Source organism: Tyto alba, unplaced genomic scaffold (genome assembly GCF_018691265.1).
Source record: "Tyto alba isolate M040663 unplaced genomic scaffold, T.alba_DEE_v4.0 Super-Scaffold_40, whole genome shotgun sequence".
Taxonomy (NCBI): domain Eukaryota; kingdom Metazoa; phylum Chordata; class Aves; order Strigiformes; family Tytonidae; genus Tyto; species Tyto alba.
In genome coordinates, this window is record NW_024881316.1 from 47,418,717 (window position 1) to 47,439,333 (window position 20,617).

The 20,617-nt window shown below is 47.3% G+C and overlaps 3 protein-coding genes across 3 annotated transcripts; 2 read left to right on the plus strand and 1 right to left on the minus strand.

Moving 5' to 3' along the window:
• Positions 1–2,760: 2,760 nt before the first annotated feature.
• On the plus strand, positions 2,761–4,185 carry LOC116961801 (cygnin). The gene is made up of 2 exons (XM_032993851.2): positions 2,761–2,818; positions 4,052–4,185. Exons 1-2 carry the CDS (start codon positions 2,761–2,763, stop codon positions 4,183–4,185), a joined length of 192 nt encoding a protein of 63 aa, XP_032849742.1.
• Positions 4,186–13,956: 9,771 nt separating this feature from the next.
• LOC116961803 (small basic protein 1-like) lies at positions 13,957–14,639 on the minus strand. Its single transcript, XM_032993855.1, has 2 exons — positions 14,582–14,639; positions 13,957–14,087 (listed from the first exon to the last, which is right to left on the minus strand). The coding sequence occupies exons 1-2, from the start codon at positions 14,637–14,639 to the stop codon at positions 13,957–13,959; spliced, it is 189 nt and encodes a 62-aa protein (XP_032849746.1).
• Positions 14,640–18,835: 4,196 nt separating this feature from the next.
• LOC116961800 (cygnin-like) lies at positions 18,836–20,243 on the plus strand. Its single transcript, XM_032993850.1, has 2 exons — positions 18,836–18,924; positions 20,110–20,243. Exons 1-2 carry the CDS (start codon positions 18,867–18,869, stop codon positions 20,241–20,243), a joined length of 192 nt encoding a protein of 63 aa, XP_032849741.1. The 5' UTR covers positions 18,836–18,866.
• The last annotated feature ends 374 nt before the right edge of the window (positions 20,244–20,617 follow it).

Below are 20,617 nucleotides of genomic sequence, written 5' to 3' on the forward strand. Positions count from 1 at the left end.
TGTCCTGAAGGAGGGGAAATGACATGGGGGAGGCCAGTTATTGATGGTATTCCCAATGAGGCTTGACACCTTTCTGAGAGGGTTGTAAGGAGCTCTGTCTGGGGGATGTGGAGCAGTGACTCTGAGGACATCTAGAGTTCCATGCAATTTTGGTAACGACACAAAATAAATCATCATGGTCATGTCTTTGTTGGTAAACTGAACTGTACCAGGGCCCACTCTATGGTCCTGAGGCCAGTGGGCATACCCTGGTCACATCCACAGTATTAAATTCTCTTCCACTCAAACCAGGATGACCACATCCCAGTCACGTTGGAAACCAGACCTGTCGCATGGAGACACATGAAGCACAGTGGGAAATGTGTTTGCAGCAGTGTCAAGTGGCCTTGAGGAAAAACATGACCAGGTCTGTGCTAAAAATATACCAATGGGGACAGCCACTTTGCTGCGTCAGGCTTCAGCACAGTTTATTTATTAGTACAAGTCAGCTACAGAAGAGTAAGCCATGCTATAGAATCACCGAATCACAGAATCATTTAGGTTGGAAAAGATCTTTAAGATCATCAAGTCCAATCATTAACCTCACACTGCCAAGCCCACCACTAACCCATGTCCCTAAGCACCACATCTACACGTATTTTAAATACCTCCAAGGACTGTGACTCCACTGCTTCCCTGGGCAGCCTGTTCCAGTGCTTCCAGTGAATAAATTTTTTTCCTAATATCCAATCTAAACCTCCCCTGGGACAATTTGAGGCCATTTCCTTTTGTCCTATCACTTGTTACTTGGGAGAAGAGACCGAGCCCCACCTCGCTACAGCCTCCTCTAAGTTGTAGAGAGCAATAAGGTCTCCCCTGAGCCTCCTTTTCTCCAGGCTGAACCACCCCTGTTCCCTTGGCTGCTCCCCACAGGACTTGTGCTCTAGACCCTCCACCAGCTTCCTTGGTCCCTGTGTGGCAGGGACCCATCTAGCCAAGTGTCTTCAGTCCGACAGTGGCAAGTAGCTGATGTTTAGAAGAGTGGAATAACATGGCAAACATACAATAAATGTGTTTGGAAACCCATCCAATTCCAGCAGTCTGAGGTTTGGGGGGTTGTTGAGTTGGATATGGATCCATATAATTGCGCTGAATGCCCCTCGATGGATTTTATGGATTTCATGGAAGTATAGAACAATACAGGGTGGAAGGGAGCTCTGGAGGTCATCTGGTTCAGTCAGCTGCTTAGAGCAGAGCAAACTTTAAAGTTAGATTGACTGCCCTACTTGCTTTCTGAACACATTTACAATTTCTTCCTCCACAATATCCATGCAATTACTTACACCATCCCACTGTGTGCAGCGTGAAAGAATTTCTTTGTTCGGTGCATCATACTTTTCTGTCATCTCCTACTTCTCTGGTAATGAGAAATGGGATTCCATAGCTCTCTCTTTGTTAGGACACTTACAGTTTTGATACTGCTGTCACATATCCCCACATACTCATCTCCTCCTCTAGTGGAAGAGTCCCAGTATGATTACTATCTCACTGTCCAAAAAAAAGTTCCCAACTTTCACCATTCTTGGTCCCATCTCCTTGTCCTACTCTGTGTGTGCAGACTGGGACACCAGCAGCCTACACAGTGTTCAGCATGAAGTACCCTCAAAACTGTTACAGAGACACACTGATTTTTGTCAGTGCCCATTCTAGCAAATCCTAACACACAATTTCCTTTATGCCTGCCTCCAGACACTGAGGTGACTTTTTTACTTTTTTTTTTTTTTTTTTTTTTCTGAAGTGCTCTTTAGGAGCACCACTTTCCCGGAAGGTGAAAATAAGTTTGTCACCATGGACTTTCATTTGCCATCTCCTTATTCAGCCACTCAGTGCTGAGATCCTTCTGCCTTACAGACTCATTGCAGTCCAGCTTTCATTTCACTGCTCTGAAAAACCTTCTGTCAGCATCAGAGCTCCCCTGGCAGCAGGGATCAGGCTATCTCCATCCCAGAAATTAAGCACGCTTGAGACCCCGGAGTTGTCTGGAGGTTTTGTGAGGAAGAGGTGATGGTCAGGGTGTCTGCAAGTGGTCAGCTCATCCAGGATCCTAGGAAAAGTCTCTCAGACCCAGTGGTCCTGCCCATCTGTGGGGTGAGAAGGAACAACAGAATGGGCTACATTGAACATGGTGTTTGCTAAATTCATCAGAGAGATTTTGAGCTCATGGTTGCAAAGAGGATGATACATGGACATGATGTCCTCCCCAAGCCAGGCGCACACCAGGGCCCCTCTCAACTTGCCCAGCCCCTCATGGTGACAGGTCTAGACAATAAAGGGAGAGTTATCTGTGCATTGTGGCCATGTCTCAGCCCTATTGCATGCAGTTGCATCCGTGCCAAAGGTTGAGAAAGGCCTAAAGCCCTTTGATACTGATCTTGCTTCCTAACAGGTCCCTCTGCCCCAGCAGATCTGTTCTATCTACTCACCATTTGCTCCTGTCACACTCAATGGTTTTCATTTGAACTGGGTATTGATACCAGGTCTGGGGAGAGCAGAGTTTTGCCAGCATACCCAGGTGCAGGGTGGAGGGGCTGGCAGTTGTGCTGGGCGGTGAACCATGAGAGGTCCTGTGAGCAACAGGACCTCCCCCAGAACACTTCTCTCTGCTCAGAAACACAGTATAAATATGAGGATCTCCAGCCTTGCCACTCACCAGCGTCTGGCTCAGGCTCTCTCCAATCCTCCTGTCTCCAGCCCTGCTGAGATCATCACTGACCCCCAGCCATGAGGTTCCTCTACCTTGTCTTTGCTGTCTTCCTACTGGTGTCCTTGGCTGTCCCAGGTAAGAGGGTGAATTTGGAAGGTGAGGTGGACAACAGAGGGAGAACCAGAGTGATGAGGGTCAGAGCCGACCATGCTTGATAGGCAGCTTGAGCAAATATGGTCTCTGTTGGCTTTAAAGGCTGTGATTTTGTTGCCCACAAAAAGATCTCTAGTCCTTTGGGTATTCAGATGCGTGCTGGTCTCTTGCAAAAGCGCAAAAAACTTGGTTACCCCAGGTTGTCTTAAATGGGGGTCTACGTTCAGACAAATGAGTCTTTCAAAAGGCACCTTATTGCTAGAGGTACATTTAGGATGTTTTAAACATTTTTGACACCTTCTAGTTCAAGGTGAGCTGGGCCCTCGTATAATTATTTTAGCCATGGAGTACCAAGCAAATGCTAGATGTATTTTTCAGAGACATCAGCCTCCTGGATGTTTCCTGCTCAGATGATGCCACCTTTTTTGTCAAACTACTCCTGAGTATACCTTCAGGGTCCAGCTCCCTTGCATTTTTAATGTGCAGTGTTGACAGATATCACTCCAGCTCTGGTTCTCACCTTGCTCTTCAATGAACAAAAAGGAGATCTGGGGCTCAAAGGGATTCACAGTCCAATATCCATTCACTCTGGACATAATTTCCCAGCTATTTTAAGCCAACACTCTCCCACCCTGGTGCCTAATGTTTGACACATGAATCTCTTTTAATGCATGCCAGTCATGTTTCTGGTTATCACAGGACCTGCCACCTGTGAAACTCTCCATATTTTTTGGAACACCAACTCAATTGTTTGAAACTACATTGGTGTTGATTTTGCTGTTTTTCTCTGAGAACACTGATTCTGTCTCCTAAAGAGGTGCAAGACATCTGTGCAGTCTTGCACAGATAAGCATCTTTATGAACTTTGCTTTTGGAGGGTCTCTCATGAGGGGAATTAATGTGCTCTCTGTGGGAGCATCTCTGTCCCAAACTGCACCTGTGTCACCAGCTGGCCCTGTAGTCACCAGCCGGGGGAGAGGGGTGCACAAGGAGTTTCTCAGGCTTGTGCTCTTCAGGGTCCCTTCCTGCTTTGGGGCTGGGCTTGGGCAGGAGTGGTGGACATGTGGGAGAATGGAGCAGGACCTCCCGAGGAGCAGGGTCTCATCCTGCTGACCACTGCCACACTTACACCGGGAGGAGATGGGAGGGCGTGAGAGTGGGGCACAGGGGCACCTCCCCTGACCCAACCCTTCTCCCTCTGTCTCCCCCTTGCAGGCTACGGGCAGATCAGGAAGCACTGCCCCAAGGTGGGCTACTGCTCCAGCAAGTGCACCAAGGTGGACACGTGGTCCTTCTCCTCCGACTGCAAGTTCTACTGCTGCATCCCGCCCGGCTGGAAGGGGAAATAGGAGCTGAAGAGGAAAAAGCTTGGGGAAGAGGAGGCTCCTCGGTGGCTTTGGGAGCAGCTTCTCAACTGTCTAACCCAGTTGTCATCCCCTCCTCTCAATAAATGAAAAGAAAAAAAGGAGATGTAACTCTGATGTGTGTGGTGTGGTTACTCGTGTCCCCATGGCCCCACAAAAAACATTAGGACAGGTTCTCCAAGCCCAGCCCAAAAGGCCCATTAGCAGCACGTTTCGTTGTTCTTTTTGCACAAAATAAAAGTGCTGAACATATAGAGTTTTCCTCTCTGTTTCCTACAGTGAATTCAGCCAATGGTGCATGAAAAATGTCTGGCTGGAATAACACCCTCCTGGTTGTCCCTTTCCCCACTGAGCCTCACAGCAAACCCCATGGGTCTCATGTGTGAGAGGCAGCCTGGTTCAGTCTTGGGGCTCAAAAAATCAGTGTCTTTCTGAGATCCTGGCAAGGCTGTTGTTACCATGACTGGGTAACAAGCAGGAATGGATGGGTGCAATATTTCCCCCTGTTGTGGGTTGACCCTGGATGAACACCAGCTGCCCACCAAAGCTGTGCTATCACTCTCCTCCTCAGCTGGGCAGGGGAGAGAAAATATAAGAAAAGGCTCGTGGGTGGAGAGAAGAACAGGGAGAGATCACTCAGCAATTACTGTCATGGGCAAAACAGACTCCGCTTGGGGAAATCAGTTTAATTTATTACCAGTAAAATCAGGGTAGGATAATGAGAAATAAAAATCTTAAAACTTCCCCCCCCCCCCCCCCCCCCCCTTCCTGGGGGCTTTGCTCCTGATTTCTCTCCCTCCTCCCCCCAAGTGACACAGGGGGACAGGGAATGGGGGTTGCAGTCAGTTCATCACCCGTTTTCTCTGCCGCTCCTTCCTCCTCAGGGGGACGACTCCTCACACTCCTCCCCTGCTCCAGCGTGGGGTCCCTCCCATGACAGACAGCCCTCCACAAACTTCTCCACCGTGAGCCCTTCCCACGGGCTACAGCTCTTCATGAATTACTCCACCGTGGGTCCCTCCCATGGGGTGCAGCCCTTCAGGAACAGACAACTCCAGCGTGGGTCCCCCACGGGGGTCACAAGTCCCACCAGCAAACCTGCTCCAGCGTGGGCTCCTCTATCCATGGGGTCACAGGTCCTGCCAGGACCCTGCTCCAGCCTGGGCTTCCCACGGGGTCACAGCCCCCTTTGGGCACCCCCTGCTCCAGCGTGGGGTCCCCCACGGGCTGCAGGTGGGGATCTGCTCCCCCACGGACCTCCCTGGGCTGCAGGGGCACAGCCTGCCTCACCATGGTCTTCATCACAGGCTGCAGGGGAATCTCTGCTCCGGCACCTGGAGCACCTTCTCCCCATCCTTCACTGACCTTGGTGTCGGCAGGGTTGGTTCTCTCACATATTCTCACTCCTCTCTTCCAGCTGCAGTTGAGCAGTTTTTTTCCCCTTTTAAATACATTATCACAGAGGTGCCAGCACCATCACTGATGGGCTCAGCCTTGGCCAGCAGCGGGTTCGTCTTGGATTCGGCTGGCGTTGGCTCTGTCAGATATGGGGGAAGCTTCTGGCAGCTTCTCACAGAAGCCACCCCTGTAGCCCCACTCACCCTCCACCAGCAAAACTTGGCCATGCAAAGCCGACACACATACTCCCTTCAGCATCTTCCAGAGACCTTCTCTAGAAGATCTTTGGGATAGCATCATTCCTGCTCTCTAGTTCCCAAAGGCTTCTCTGCTGAGGCCACCTACAAGAGCATCTATTAGATTCATTCACAGGTGCCTGCTGTGGCCATACAGCAGCCCTAGCAGGGTCTGTGAAGGCGTTATGTTCAACAGCCTTTTCTGCTCTGATACTATGTCCATCCTCATTTGTCTTGGCCTGTGGAGTCACCATAGGTACCTTCCATATAGAAAACTGGGTCCTTGTCTTTCGAGCGATGTCCTGTTTCATTTTTCTGTGTCCTAGCTGTGGTTTTGATAGTGCTGGTAATGATCAGGTCCACTGAAGTCTTATAGCATCTGAAGGGGCCCTTGGATTGTGGAGAGAAAGAGCCACAGGGCTGGAGAAGCCCAAGAACTGTAGGGGAACACAATGCAACAAAGCAGGGCTTGGTGAAAGCGAAAAATGTAGATAGAGTGACCTAAAAGGGAGCACTGAGAGACCACCCAGTAATGACCAGCAGTTGCTGAAGGTGTTCAAGGAGCTACCTGCAAGCATGCTAAACCCACACTGGCCCGTGGCAAGCTTCCACCTCCTTCTCTTCCAGTAAATACATATCCAGCTCGGATGAAGTCAATACCATATTCCTCTGTGGACCTTCAATGAGGAATGGATGAATGGAAAGGGGAAGAGAAGCACACAACCAAATTCTCAGCAGGAGATTAGAAAAGAGGCTGCAAGCCGCCTGTTTTGTTTCCCCACTCAATCGTTCCTAGAAGAGGAACAATTTTGGGAACCTAACACAGCTCTGACAGCATCAGCTCTGACCTCCCACTGAACTTCAGTGTTGTCAAAATACCTTCTCACCAACTCCGGAGAAACTGTAATTCTCCATGTTGTAAAATTAGGCCACTGTCAATAATCTCTTCTAGGATGTTCTTTGTGCCACTGACCAAGGCCTTGTATGTGAGCCCAAGTATTTCATAAGTCTTGAATCACCCGTGTGACTTTGTACCTTACAGTTGTTGAGGAAATTCTCACTATTTCAGCAGAGAATCCTTCCTCAGTCATCCTCTGTATTTCCCTTCTAATACATTTTCTTTGACCAGTGAATTTAGTAAGAAAAAGCAAAAAAAGTGAGGGGCCTTAAGACTTGGGGTTCACAGAGGTCCAGACAAATCTTGAAAAGAAGCCATATTTTTCAGTGAGAAAGTAGAGATATTCTCATATTTATAGACTACAATAGAACATGTGCAGGAGTGGAATAATGAAGTGATAATAAATTGCTGTTGGTTTTCATCTAAAACCATGTCACTTTAAGGCAGTCATTTATTCACCGCTCTCACGTGAAGCTTTCATGGTGCTCCACATCTTGAAAGGACAGGTATTTTGGGAAAAAACTCTTTGTCTTTCATATCTGGCAGCTAGAGTAACTTGAGAAATTATGTTAAGTACCGGTTAAAACAGCACAATAAATTGCAGCTTCAAAAGAAAGGGTGTTTTTCTAGCCCTGTTTCTGGAAGCTGCAGGGTGATAATACACTGGATCCTGGTTGTGAGACTATTTTTTTTTTTTCCCTACTGCTTTCCTCTACATCTTATTTTCAGTGAAATATAATGACTTCTGCAGAAACATTTTAAAGGAAACAAGCTGAATACAGCAGCAAAACCCAGTTTCCACACAGATCCGGAGTTACTATGTTGTCTGTTGCTATACATTTTAAAGATCTGTCTTTTCTTGTGGTGACAGCCAGTACATCTGCCCTGGAAGAAAGAGGAATGCCAGGCATAATGAAAACGTCTGGTCCAATGATTCGTGTTAATATGCCCATCTGCTTCTCTGTCACTCGTACCTACTTTTAATCGCAGACAGCAATCGGGGCAGAGTCTGCACTGGCTTTTTTTTTTTGCATCGGAACGTGGACCTTTCTGGTTGAGTGCAGTTTGTATAAATAGCAAAGCAATGACCCGTCAGGGCTTTTTCTAGTTGATGCTTCCCCGATAAGAAGGAGGCTGAAGGCTCACCAGATTTCAGATTTCACTCTCTGAATGGCACATATGAGTTTCAGTGCCTCTAACTCTTCCCTCTTCTTGCACAGGGATATTAGCTGTCATTAAAAGGAGGTAAATGCTTTCTCCCTGAAACAGGAAAATCAAAAAAGAGAAAATAAAGCATCCTAAAATGTCTGGCTGAAATTCCCAAGATTTATCAAACAATACAGTGTAATGATGCTGTTCCTTGTTTTCTCCCTCTCCTAATTACTTGCATTCCCGGTCTCTACCGGGCAATGAAATAACAAGCATAGAGCCATTCGTTCGACATATAAAATTAGTTTGATTTTTCCTATGTGCATCACTCTACATCGATCTGCACTGAATTTCATCAGCCAGTTTACGAGTCAGACACTCAAAACAGCGAGATCCTTCTGTAGCTGCCACTTTCAATTCCCTGAGCAATGCAGCACTAGTAGCAAATTTTGCCACCTTTCCATGCAAACCCTTTCCAGGACCTTTTATGAACAAATTTACCATTGTAGCCCCAACAGTGACCTCCCCACAGCGCTCCCCATGACCTCCCTCTCCTGCAACTTGGCCCTATAGTGCTAGTCCTTGCCTCCTGCATCCCAATTTCTCTAGTCCTCAAGTCTGCTGCCTCCTTCAGGGAGCTCTAGCAGGTTTTTAGGGTAGCATAGGATTTTCCTGTTTTTTCCTAGGTTATTATATCTATAACTGATACAATCCCAGCTTGCAATCCTGTTGGACCTTTTAAGTTGTTTTTTTTTTTCCATAATATTAGCATCTCCTCATCTTTGCACAGTAAATCTTTGTTAAGCAATAGATCACACACTGCAGTCAGGAGGGCAGCTATTTCATCCTTGAATTCCTTTAGGACTTTTTGGGGGAAAAAGATCTGAGTGCTGGTGATTTGTTGCTGCTTATTTCCTCTCTTCCACCTCCTTTAAATTTAAGACAAGTCCTTTGATGAGTTCCCACAAAGGAGAGTTCATCATGAAGATCTCCCTTCTTTCTTGCAAGGCGAGAGCAGCTGCAAATATTTCATTTAGCTCCTGTGGAGTGGCCTTAGCTTTTATTAGCTTTACTGCTCTGACCATCTCCTGCCCTACACGCTCTTCACCAGGCTTCCTGTTCCTGATGTGTTTGGAAAAAAAAAAGGCTTATTTTAAGAGGTTTCTTTGCCTTTTGTAAGTTCTTCCTGCAATTCTCTGTTGAGTTGCCTTATTGTGTTTTACACTTTGTCAGGCACAGTTTATTATCTTTTCTGTTTTCCATGTTTGGACACAGTTTCAGCTTCTTTCTAACAACCTCCCTCATCCCACTGTTCTGCTATGACCTTTTCCTTTTGCTCTTTCTCAGGGCTTTTTTTAATAGGTGTCATACATTTTCTCTGAGTCTCCAATATAGTGGCCTTAAATAGCTCCCATGGTGCTTGCAAAGAATCTATCTGCAAGGATTTAACTCTTTTAGTCGTCCCTTTTGTCTTCTTTTTAACAATTTCCCCATTTTTATGTAGCTCCCTTATTGAAATTAAGCACGAAAGTAGTGGCCTTTTCATCCCCTGTTGCTCCTGCAAAGATGTGGAGTGTAAGTACCGTATGATCTGTGCTGCAGAGCAGCTCTTCCAGGGTAAAACTCTGAACTGAGCCCGGCACGTTAGTCAGAACCAAGTGCTGTTTCTCTGTTGTTTAGTGTGCCAAAGACAGTGCTGAGAAATCACTGGCTATTTCTTTGTCTCCTACTGCTAGGTCAGTGAGCCTGTAGCTGGTGTTTTCTCTCTGTAAACATATGAAAACCCTATGATCCAGTAAATTATCAGTACTGGCTTCTTAAAGTATAAATATTCAACTACTTCTCCAATAAAAGGTACTTTCCAGGACATAAATCTGCTTCTTGGCACAGCAAGAATTTATAATATGAGCAGACTGAAATTAGAAAGAGACCATATTTTTAGCAGTGACTGACCACACTAGGGAAGATATGTTTTCTCTTTTTCTTGGACATCTGTTCACACCTGGATACCTTTGTCCAAGAAATATCCAAGTCAACCAGAATAGACTGAATTAAATACAGGTTTAAGCAGTATTATCATTATGTGTCTGCTATCGTGTATTTGATTATGTATTTTAAGGGGGTCTTCATACTTCAACCATTGCTGTCCTTCAATTAGACTGCACTCACAGTGTCAACTTGAATTGCCCTGTCTTTAACCTGTGCACACACTAATTCACTTCTGGGCAACTAATCCCCTCCAAGACAAGGTCTGGGTACAGTTTCTGAGATCCTCTGTACCAGAGCTCTACTCTGGAAAGACAGGACTCTGTCTTCCAACCCTATCTTACACCTTCATACCCAAAGCACCATCCAACATGCAACAAGCACCACACTTTCAATGTGATGCTGTGAAATGTGTGATGCTGTTTTAGACCCTGTGCTTTTGCTCATTCTTCTTCTGAAAGTCTGAGACTGTCACAAGCAGCTTCCATGTATGCAATGTCATTTGATTGCATGTCTCTTTTGGATGCTCAGCTTAAAATCATAGAATGACTTAGATTGGAAAAGACCCTCAAGATCATCAAGTCCAACCATAAACCTAACACTTCCAAGTCCACCTCTAAACCATGTACCTAAGAACAACACCTACATGTCTTTTAAATAATTTCAGGATGGTGATGCCACCACTTCCCTGGACAGCCTGTTCAAGTGCTTGACAATCCTTTTGGTGAATAAATTTTTCCTAATATCCAAGAGGATTGCTTAGCCCTTGAAAGCACCTCTTGTTGGTGTAATAGCTGAATATTTCTCTCTTGTAATGTCAGCCTATTATCACAGATTTCTCAGAGAACAGATCCTGACAATTTGTCTTTTTTCCTTTCATACATGTCATCACCGGTACCTCTTTCCTCCCTGCTTTCAGTGTGTCTGAAGTACTCTCTGCAAACTTACAATTCTTACACAGTCCTGAAATAACAGCCTTTGTGATCAAAAAGTCTCCTGTCATCATTGACCATCCTTACAAAACCAGTCAAATTTTTGTTCTCATCAGCTCCTGCCTTGCCTCCAAAGGCTGCCATTAAAAATCTCTTGAATGCCATTCGCAGAGCATCCTTTTGCTTTCCTTTGGTGGAGACTGCTCGGACAAACAGCATGTCCATGCAACAGAGACAACACTTTTGCACCCAAAACATTTGCTGTAAGCAGCCAGTGCCCCCCACTCCCTTCTCCTCATTCACTGCTTCTGAAGAAGAACGCATAGCATCTGTAGGATGCTCTACCACTGCAAGAAGAGATGAGTGGCCCAGCGAGGTTTTGGACATACATTTCCTGGCTGTCAGGATAGGGCAAACACAGCTTTTTTTTCCCTTCAAGTGCCTTTTACCGTGGGAATGTTAAATGCCTGCACTGCTGTTCTGAAAGAGGTGAAAAAGCAAAAAAAAAAAAAAAGAAGAATGTAATGTTAGTACAAAGTGCAAGTGTATGAAATGTTAACTGTTTTGTGTAGTAGAGCTGCATCCCACCTGCCTTCGTTGCTTCTGTGGGCAGTGGAGATAAGAACCAGTTGCAGTGGATGAACCCCCAAATTACAACATGTGAAACTCCTGTGTCAGGGAAATACAGGGTTAGCATTCAGGGCACCTGGGCAGAAGAGGCCAGGCAATTTCTCTCTGCATTTTTTTTTTATTTTTTTTTTTTTTTTTTTGGAAAAAGACCACATGCCATGTCTTTGAGGGCTTCTCTACTGCAGGGAAAGCTGGGTTCCTCACAGGGATCCCAAGTCTAATCTTCTGCTGATAGAAGAGGTGGAATCTTAAGATGAAGGAAGCCTGTCTGCTTCCCTCCTTGCATTACACCCATGTCAAATTCCAGGCTGAAACCCCCAAAACAGGACACATGCCTTCCCTCCCATTATTTAGTGCAGTTGGAGGGTCCCTCTGCTCCCCAAGAGGCTGCAACATGGTGCCCCAAGAGGTTACACAGCTGCAGATGACAGGGGCAATAACGGCAGGGAAAGGTCATTCTCCTAATAACAGAAATTCAAAATAAACTACTGGCTTTGGAAACTTTCCTTAGCTGCAGAAACATTCTGAAGGCTGGAGATGCAGCAGAGCAAAAGACACCACTTCAAAACCCCATTTTACAGTTCATTCACTTTCACGTGGCTTTTCTTTTAACTCTCCTCAGACCATTCTTATTTTTTCCTTGGGGAAAAATGTGAAAGAAACAGCAAAGTCTTGGCATTTTTTTTCAGTGTTTCCCTTTGCAATTTTTATTATTTTGTCAAACTTTCAACCCCATGTATCTGTGAGGTCTCCTCACCAGCACATGGTTGTTTTAGGTGAATTTTCCCTCTTTTATATCCTGTTGTCTGAGGTCAGATGAAGCTTGACAAATTACTGCTTCAAAGATGACAATCTGTGATGGGCCATCCTGTATCAAGTGTGACACTTACCTGCTGCCTACCCCTGACTGATCTCAGCACCCATGGACTAGATGTTAACCCCTTCACACTCAGTATCTCACAGTATGCACCTAATTTGGAGAGACTTATTCCTCCTATCACAGAAAATATTATAAGAAACCCAACCATTGCCACAGCTTTATCAAGTTTCCTGTGTGCTTGGTTAATCTTTAAACTGATAAAGTTTTTAAAGTTATCAGATTTCACATTTATCCTATGTCCTAAGGATAAAAAATAAAGGAGCATAAGGCTAGTCAGTATTTTTTTCCTGTTTGCCCCAAAATTGCCTGGAACACAATCATTTGGACCGCAGCAGTTGGTCGCGAGCCCCTTGGAGCACCTCACATCGTACGTACAGACACAAAGAGTGGATTCACCTCTCCGGTTGCCAGCAGAGACACACACCTGCAGGCACCGTGTGTTCAGGCTTCCCTGGCAACCGGAGGAGTTTTGGACAAATACAGAAATCAGCCTTAGGAATAAATTACTTTTCCCTCTAACTCCACGTATTGGTTGTAGTGCCCAGATCTCTGCTGACCGGGGAAGATGCTATAGAAGAGAGGAGACACAGATCTTCCCCATGCAGAAATTAAGCAATCTTTCTGCAAGAGGGAGATATCTGTATCTCCTCTCTTCTCGTGCAGCATCCTTCAGCCCAAGGAATGCCAGTGCAGTAGCCTTTTTCTGAGTTTGAAAGGCCCTGTGGCTGGAAACTTATTGTATTTCCTTGAGGGTTTCAGAGAAACAGGGCTGTTTTCTGTCCCAGGAGCCAGTCAGGATGTTGACCCTTTTTGACACAAACATCTCACTCTCCCATATTGCTCCTGAGGCTTGTCTGACTGTCCTTTGCCAAGATGCTCTGAGCCACCCAACACCAAACCTCCCCATGTCCCCCTGCAGAAAGCCTCGAGTGAATGGCTTAGCATGGAGTGGAGGGGGTGGGGAAGGGGACACTGAAGAAATCCACCTTGTCTATGACACCCCCCCCAATGAAATAATCTGGTCACAGGCTATGTTGAGAAGTCACTTGCTTTGTGCAAGGTCATCCACAGGGCCACAAACCCTGGGTGGTTGCACTGGGATAAGAATGTTCTATAGGCACCCCAGGAGTGGGATTTCAGGGGTGGAAGGGGAAAGGGGTGGCTGTTTGCTTCCAGTCTCTACCCCTGCAATGGGACTGAGGTCCCCAGCGCAGAGGCTGAATGAGACTGATGGGACACTGGGGGCTGTTGTGTCCCCTAAAACTAAACTGGGACTCAACTTGCAGAGGAGGGAGACATAGTATTAGGCAATCAGTCCTCTCCTAGCCTTTGCCACCACCCTGCTTTGAAGCAATGGGAAAATCCCAAAGCCTCTTCTCTTCCAGTGTGTCCTTCTAGTGTCTGGGGCTGTCAGAAATGTCTGGGGCTGTCAGAAGTGTGTCGTGATCACGGTCCAGGGAGGTCTGGCTGCAGAACCTCTCCTGGTGATCCCGTCCCAGGAGGTGAACGAACCACACAGCACACAGAACTCATATCCACCCATCTTTACTTCAAAGCAGTGACCACCATCTCGGTTACATCGGGCATACAGCCGTGGCAGCCCCACCGCGAGCGCTGCTCTTCCTCCACGGCTGGACACTTTTGCAATCATTTTCCCTTTTTGGGTGGGGGGATGCAGCAGTACATCTTCCCGCAGGACTGGCTGAAAGTCCATTCGTCCCTTTTGGCACACAGGTGGGAACAGTACCCCGCACAAGTGCCCTTAGGCTGCCCGTACCCTGCAATGGGAGGGAAAGAGAGACAGGTTTTAAGAGAAAATGTCAGACACTGTAAGAGGGCAGAGGCCCAGAAGTTATCTCCTTGCTGGCTCCAGGGCAGTACTGATGCACAGGGTACCTTTGGGTTCAGATCCACACAGGATAGGACCCATGCTTTCTGTCCCCACTGAGCTGGGGAACTACTGGCCTCTTTAAAGTCATCCCCCTACACATGCCAGTACTGCAGCTTGCTGGCAAGATCTCTTTGCATGAGCATGAGAGACAGGCTTTTGCAGCGTGGCATTCATCTCATCCCAAATCAGGTGTGAAAGCTAGGCTGGATAAATTCTCAGCCAGAGCCAGCTGCAGGTAACTGTTCTCCACTGCCAAAGCTGGGGAGATGACCACCACCTGCCTCCACCCCAAAGCACAAAGGCTGGAGAGGGACAGGCACCTGTACTCCCAGCTTCTGGGGTCAGCCCCGATTTCACTCCTGCCATGTGTTGCTGTCTTACCCGGGGTGGCCAAGGAGAAGAGCAGGAGCACGGCGAAGACCACGCAGAGCATCCTCATGTCTGGAGGCCAGCGGAGATCTCAGCGCACCGGGAGCAAAGTGGGTCTGAGATGGCCACGGTGGGGGACCTTGGAGGCCCTGGGTTTTATAGAGGGACTCCTGCAACAAGCAGAGAGGTGGGAGGAGAAATTGAGCAAACCCGTCTCCAGAGAGGTGTTGTTCGCTTTCCGGCGTGTGCAATGTCACCCCGACCCACTGGTCCCACTCACAAAGGCACCCGGCAGCCAGGTCCATGCTCCAGTGGGCTTCTCCTCACCGCTCGCCGGCCGCTTTCACCGACCCGGACACATGGGGGCAATCCCCCCCCTCCTCCAGATCCGGCTGCCGGGATTCCACCGCCAGCAGACACAGAGCCGACGGGCCCAGCTCTGCTCGACCCAGCGCCAGCCGGGGCTGCCAACAGCAGAGCTGCTCCTCAGGGGTGCAGGAATTAGGTCTGGGTGCTCCTCTGATGATGCACCGGCACCGGACACTGTCTGCAAGGCACAGACACAGTGGGTGATACTGGGGCACTAGGTCCATCGCAGGGGGTAGTTTTGAGGGTGCATCCATGCCCAAGTGCTCCACGGGCAGTGAGGTTCCTAAAGGGTCTCCCCCAAACGTGCAAACATTTTCATAGAGTCAGAAACATAGAATTGGTTTGGGTTGGAAGGGACTTTTAAAGGTTACCTAGTCCCAATCCCCCTGCCATGGGCAGAGACACCTTCCACTGCACCACATTGCTCCAAGCGCTGTCCAACCTGGCCTTGAACCCTTCCAGGGGAGGGGACATCTACAACCTGTCTGGGCAACTTGCTCCAGTATTCCATGACATACATCATAAAAAATGTCTTCCTTATATTTAATCTAAATCTGCCCTCTTTCAGTTTAAAACCATCACCCCTCCTCCTACCCCCACCCCCTGACCCAGAGTCCCCCCCCACCTCTCCTGTCCCCCCTTTAAGCCCTGGGAGGCCGCTCGAAGGGCTCCCCGGAGCCTTCTCTTCTCCAGGCTGAACCCCCCCAACTCTCTCAGCCCGGCCCCCCAGGGGAGCTGCTCCAGCCCCCCCAGCATCTCCGTGGCCTCCTCTGGCCCCACTCGAGCAGCTCCGGGTCCTTCTGCTGTTGGGGGCCCCCGAGCTGGACCCAGCACTGCAGGGGGGTCTCCCCAGAGCGGAGCAGAGGGGGAGAATCCCCTCCCTGGCCCTGCTGCCCCCCCTGCTCTGGATGCAGCCCAGGGCACGGGTGGGTTCTGGGTTTCAAGCACACATTGATGGCTCATATTCAGTTTTCCACCCATCAGTACCCCTAGATTCTTCTCTGAAGGGCTGCTCTCTATCCACTCATCCCACAGCCTGTATTTGTGCTTAGAATTGCTCCGACCCATGTGCTGGACCTTGTACTTGGCCTGATTTTCATCACATTCATTTGGCCTAATACCTATTTTTTATTTTGTCTGAATTCTTTCAAAAAGGGCTATGCTGCTGATTAAAGGGGTTGTAAGCAAATATGTAAATGAAGCTAAGGTAATGAATTGCCACACCACATCTGATTTGTTGTGAGTCCAGTGCTGAACTGCCTAATAATTTTTATGGTTCTCTAGAGAGTGTGCTCACTAAATTCACAACTAAGAAGTTGAAAGGGACTGGAAAACATTAGAGGACAGGATTAGCATTCCAGTGGATCTTCTCACGCTAAAGAGATAATGAAAAAAATATAACTAAGTATTAGGAAAAGCTACCTTGTCTATACAGACAAGAATAATTAACTGGAGAATACAGAACAAGGAGGTTTTGGCTGTTTGGCAGTTCTGCAGGGAAAATTTGGGTTGCAGTAGATCACAGGTAGACACAAATGAGCAATATCATGGTTTTGGAAAACCAGCACGAATTGTCCTACAAGTATAAACAAAAGCTGAACTTGTAAAACACAGGACGTACCCACTGTGCAGCCCTTAAAAGTGAATCCATCCAGTTTTGTACACCGTGCTTCAAAAAAGCAGTGAAAAGGCTGAAGGGCACTCAGAAAATGACAGGAGGTCAAGAAGATGTGACTTGTAAGAAAAGACTGAAGCAAGTGGAATAACGGTCAGAAAAGAGAAGGCATGGAAAACTCAAAAGTCCTCAAGTCCACAAAAGGCAACACATTGGAAAGGTATGGTCTGGTTTTGGTGGCCAGGATGAGAAGTCAGTGACTCCAGTTGCAGCAGGAGGTCCTCACTTGAGGTGTTGGAGAACCTTTGAAATGACAGGACTTTACAGCAGCAGAAAGGATTGGACAGAGTGACTATGGAAACACCATCACTAAAGGTCTTCAAGGAAAAAAATGGACAAACTCCTGAGCATGACAGTTAAGAATAGTGGTGATGAAGCAGACAAGATACACAGTCCACTCACCCACTTTTACTTGGTTTCTGTACTCAGGTAGGATCACAGAGAGAAACGTCAGGCTGAGCCAAGTCGGAGCACAGAGCCTGGGTCAGGCAGAAGCGAGTGCCTGGGAAGGAGTCCAAGAAAATGTGTGTTCACCTGGTAAAACTCCCCACCCTCCAGTAACATGAAGCTTGGCAACTTCCTCCAGAAGGTTTTATGTCTAATTTTTAAATTTGTACCTCCTTCATTAATTTCTAAATTGCTTTTTAAATAAATTTGTCCTTTCAATACATTTTGACTTCTTGAACAAGTTCTATGTTTCAGCTATGCTCAGTGTGGAAGAGGACCTTTTTTGGCTACTTTTTTGTTAAATGCCTGATTTACCATTGCATCTCACTTATTTCTTGGGTTATGAAAATTGGACAGGCATAGTTGTCTCTTCCTTAGACCTCTACAATTTTACAGCTTTGTGATACACCTCCAATAAGTGTTTATTCCCTGAGCTGAGTACCAGTATACTTAATTTTATGAAAATGAGTCCTTGCTTCTGCCACCTTTCTTCTAACCTTTTCTTGCCCTACTGTAGGCCATCAGGGATTGGGAGATGAGCAGTGCACACACCGGTGTGATACCCCACAGACTGATGAAGTGAGACAATGTTTTCTTTTGTCTTAATAACTTCCTTGAAACTTCTTAATATACAAATTTCCATTTTTTGGTTCTTATCTGCTATTTTCAGACCACTTTTTTCATGGACTCCCAAACCTCCTTCCTAACTGGCTTTAGGTAATTCAGACCTAAAATTTGTACAGATTATATATTTTTCCAAATCCATAACCTTAAACTAACTGACACTGATTCAGTATTTGACATTTTGCTGCCCTGTGACTCAGTGTTGCAAGATCTGTCTGCTGCCCTTTGCAAACTTAGGTTTGATGGTATTCAGTAATTTTGAAGCAGCTCCTGCCCCTTCACCAGTTGCCTCTTTTTTTTTTTCTGGTTGTTTATAAAGCTATTAAACAGCCCAGTGAACCGGGGTTGGAAAAGTTCCTTTGCAGAGCTCTGCTCATGTTTGTAACCCCAGGTCTGGCTGGATGTTTGTGAGGAAGAGGTGCTGATCAAAGTGTCTGTAAGTGGTCAGCTCATCCAGGATCCTGGGAGCTCTCAGCCCCAGTGCTCCTGCCCATCCATCCATCCATCCATCCGAGGGGTGAGAGGTGACAACAAAAGAGAGTACATTGAACACGGTGTTTGTTAAATTTATCAGAGACGTTTTGCAGGCATGGTTCCCTTCACAAGGGGAGATGGGAACACTGGTCCTTTCCAAGCCAACAGCCCCACATGGTGACCAGAATGGACAATGGAGGGAGAGTTATCAGTGCATCACAGCCACAACTTGGCCCTATTGTCTGCAGTTGCATCCCTGCCAGAGGTTGGGAAAGGCCTGAAACCCTGTGATACTGATCTTGTTCTCCCCTCTTCATTATATCTGCCGATCTCCATCAGGTCCCTCTGACCCATCAGCTCAGTCCTAACAAATCTGTTCCTGACAGCCCCTATTCATTTGTGCTCTCATCAAGGCCACTGTGCTGAAATCATATCTGATGTTGGGTAATCAGAGATGGGGGAAGGAGGTGGCTGCCAGCACACTTGGGCGCACGCAGGAAATTCTGGTGCTCGTGCCACAACTGCACGTCCATCCACAAACATCCCAACTTGGATGAATTCCCGTGTCTCCCCAGCATCCTCCACTCTGCAGGGAAACACTCTATAAAAACTGGCAGCCGCAGCCTCCCTCTATACCACCTCCTCCATTCGAGCTCTCTCCAAGCCTCCTCTCTCCAGCCTCGCTGAGATCCCAGCTCAACTCCAGCCATGAAGTTCCTTTACCTTGTCTTCGCTGTCTTCCTACTGGTCTCCCTGGCCACTCCAGGTAAGATGGCAAATAGGGCAAGATGAGCTGATATTAACTGGAATTCTTTTAAAGTAACTTTAGTTCTTGAAAATATAGTTATTACTATCTGAAGTGACTGACCTCAGGTGCTTTAATGTCTTCTTAATGACCAGATAGTTTAGTGACTTCTTTCGAGCAACAGTGAAATAAGGACTACCTCAGAGAGATTTGTGTATGAATAACAGAGATTAAAACTTCAGTATCCAATTTGGGAGTGAGCCCAGGCCAGAAAATTGCCATACAAGAGTCTGGATGTGGCCACTTCTCTTGGGGACTCAGAGACTTTCATAGTACCAGAGGGACTCTTCTGTGCAACCCGATTTATGCGTCAAGGAACAGTCCTGGGTACATTTGATTTACTGATGTGACATAGCTTTTTCTACTAATGCCTGTTTCTGAGACTCTGAGGCTTTCTGGTCCCTTTACAAGAGTTGAAAGGGGGATTCTGGGCTGAGATCTCCCAGGAAGGAATTAGAAAATCTCTTCAGATATCAATTCTTGTCTACCTGGGCCAAGACTTTCAGATGGCCTGTATTTAACCACCGTCATGAATATTTGGTGCAAGGCCAATTTCAAGGCATATTCGATATCCTTTCAACCTTTTCTAAGTAAGAGGGCAATTTTTAAAAGCATGATATAAGTACAGGGACCTGAGTGAACACCTAAGTTTTTGAAATAAGCTTGATGTGACTTTTGCTGCTTTGCTCTGAGAACATTGATCCTATCCCTTAAGGAGAGGTAGAAGACAAGGAAATGCTCAGGCGCACACATGAGCATCTTTATATCCTTGCACAGCTAAGCATCTTTATGAGCTTTGCTTTTGGAGGGTCTCTCATGAGGGGAATTAATGTGCTCTCTGTGGGAGCATCTCTGTCCCAAACTGCACCCGTGTCACCAGCTGGCCCTGTAGTCACCAGCCGGGGGAGAGGGGTGCACAAGGAGTTTCTCAGGCTTGTGCTCTTCAGGGTCCCTTCCTGCTTTGGGGCTGGGCTTGGGCAGGAGTGGTGGACATGTGGGAGAATGGAGCAGGACCTCCCGAGGAGCAAGGTCTCATCCTGCTGACCACTGCCACACTTACACCGGGAGGAGATGGGAGGGCGTGAGAGTGGGGCACAGGGGCACCTCCCCTGACCCAACCGTTCTCCCTCTGTCTCCCCCTTGCAGGCTACGGGCAGATCAGGAAGCACTGCCCCAAGGTGGGCTACTGCTCCAGCAAGTGCACCAAGGTGGACACGTGGTCCTTCTCCTCCGACTGCAAGTTCTACTGCTGCATCCCGCCCGGCTGGAAGGGGAAATAGGAGCTGAAGAGGAAAAAGCTTGGGGAAGAGGAGGCTCCTCGGTGGCTTTGGGAGCAGCTTCTCAACTGTCTAACCCAGTTGTCACCCCCTCCTCTCAATAAATGAAAAGAAAAAAAGGAGATGTAACTCTGATGTGTGTGGTGTGGTTACTCGTCTCCCCATGGCCCCACAAAAAACATTAGGACAGGTTCTCCAAGCCCAGCCCAAAAGGCTCATCAGTACCAAAAAAAGCCTGAACACCCACTGACAACAATAGCTGCCAGTGGTCTTATGGGGTAGGGATTTGGGGAGAAGGTATCATTTTCCCTTTTGCCTTCTCTACAGCCACGAGCACAACCCTCTGGAGACAAGAGAGAATATTGCAGTTCCTTACT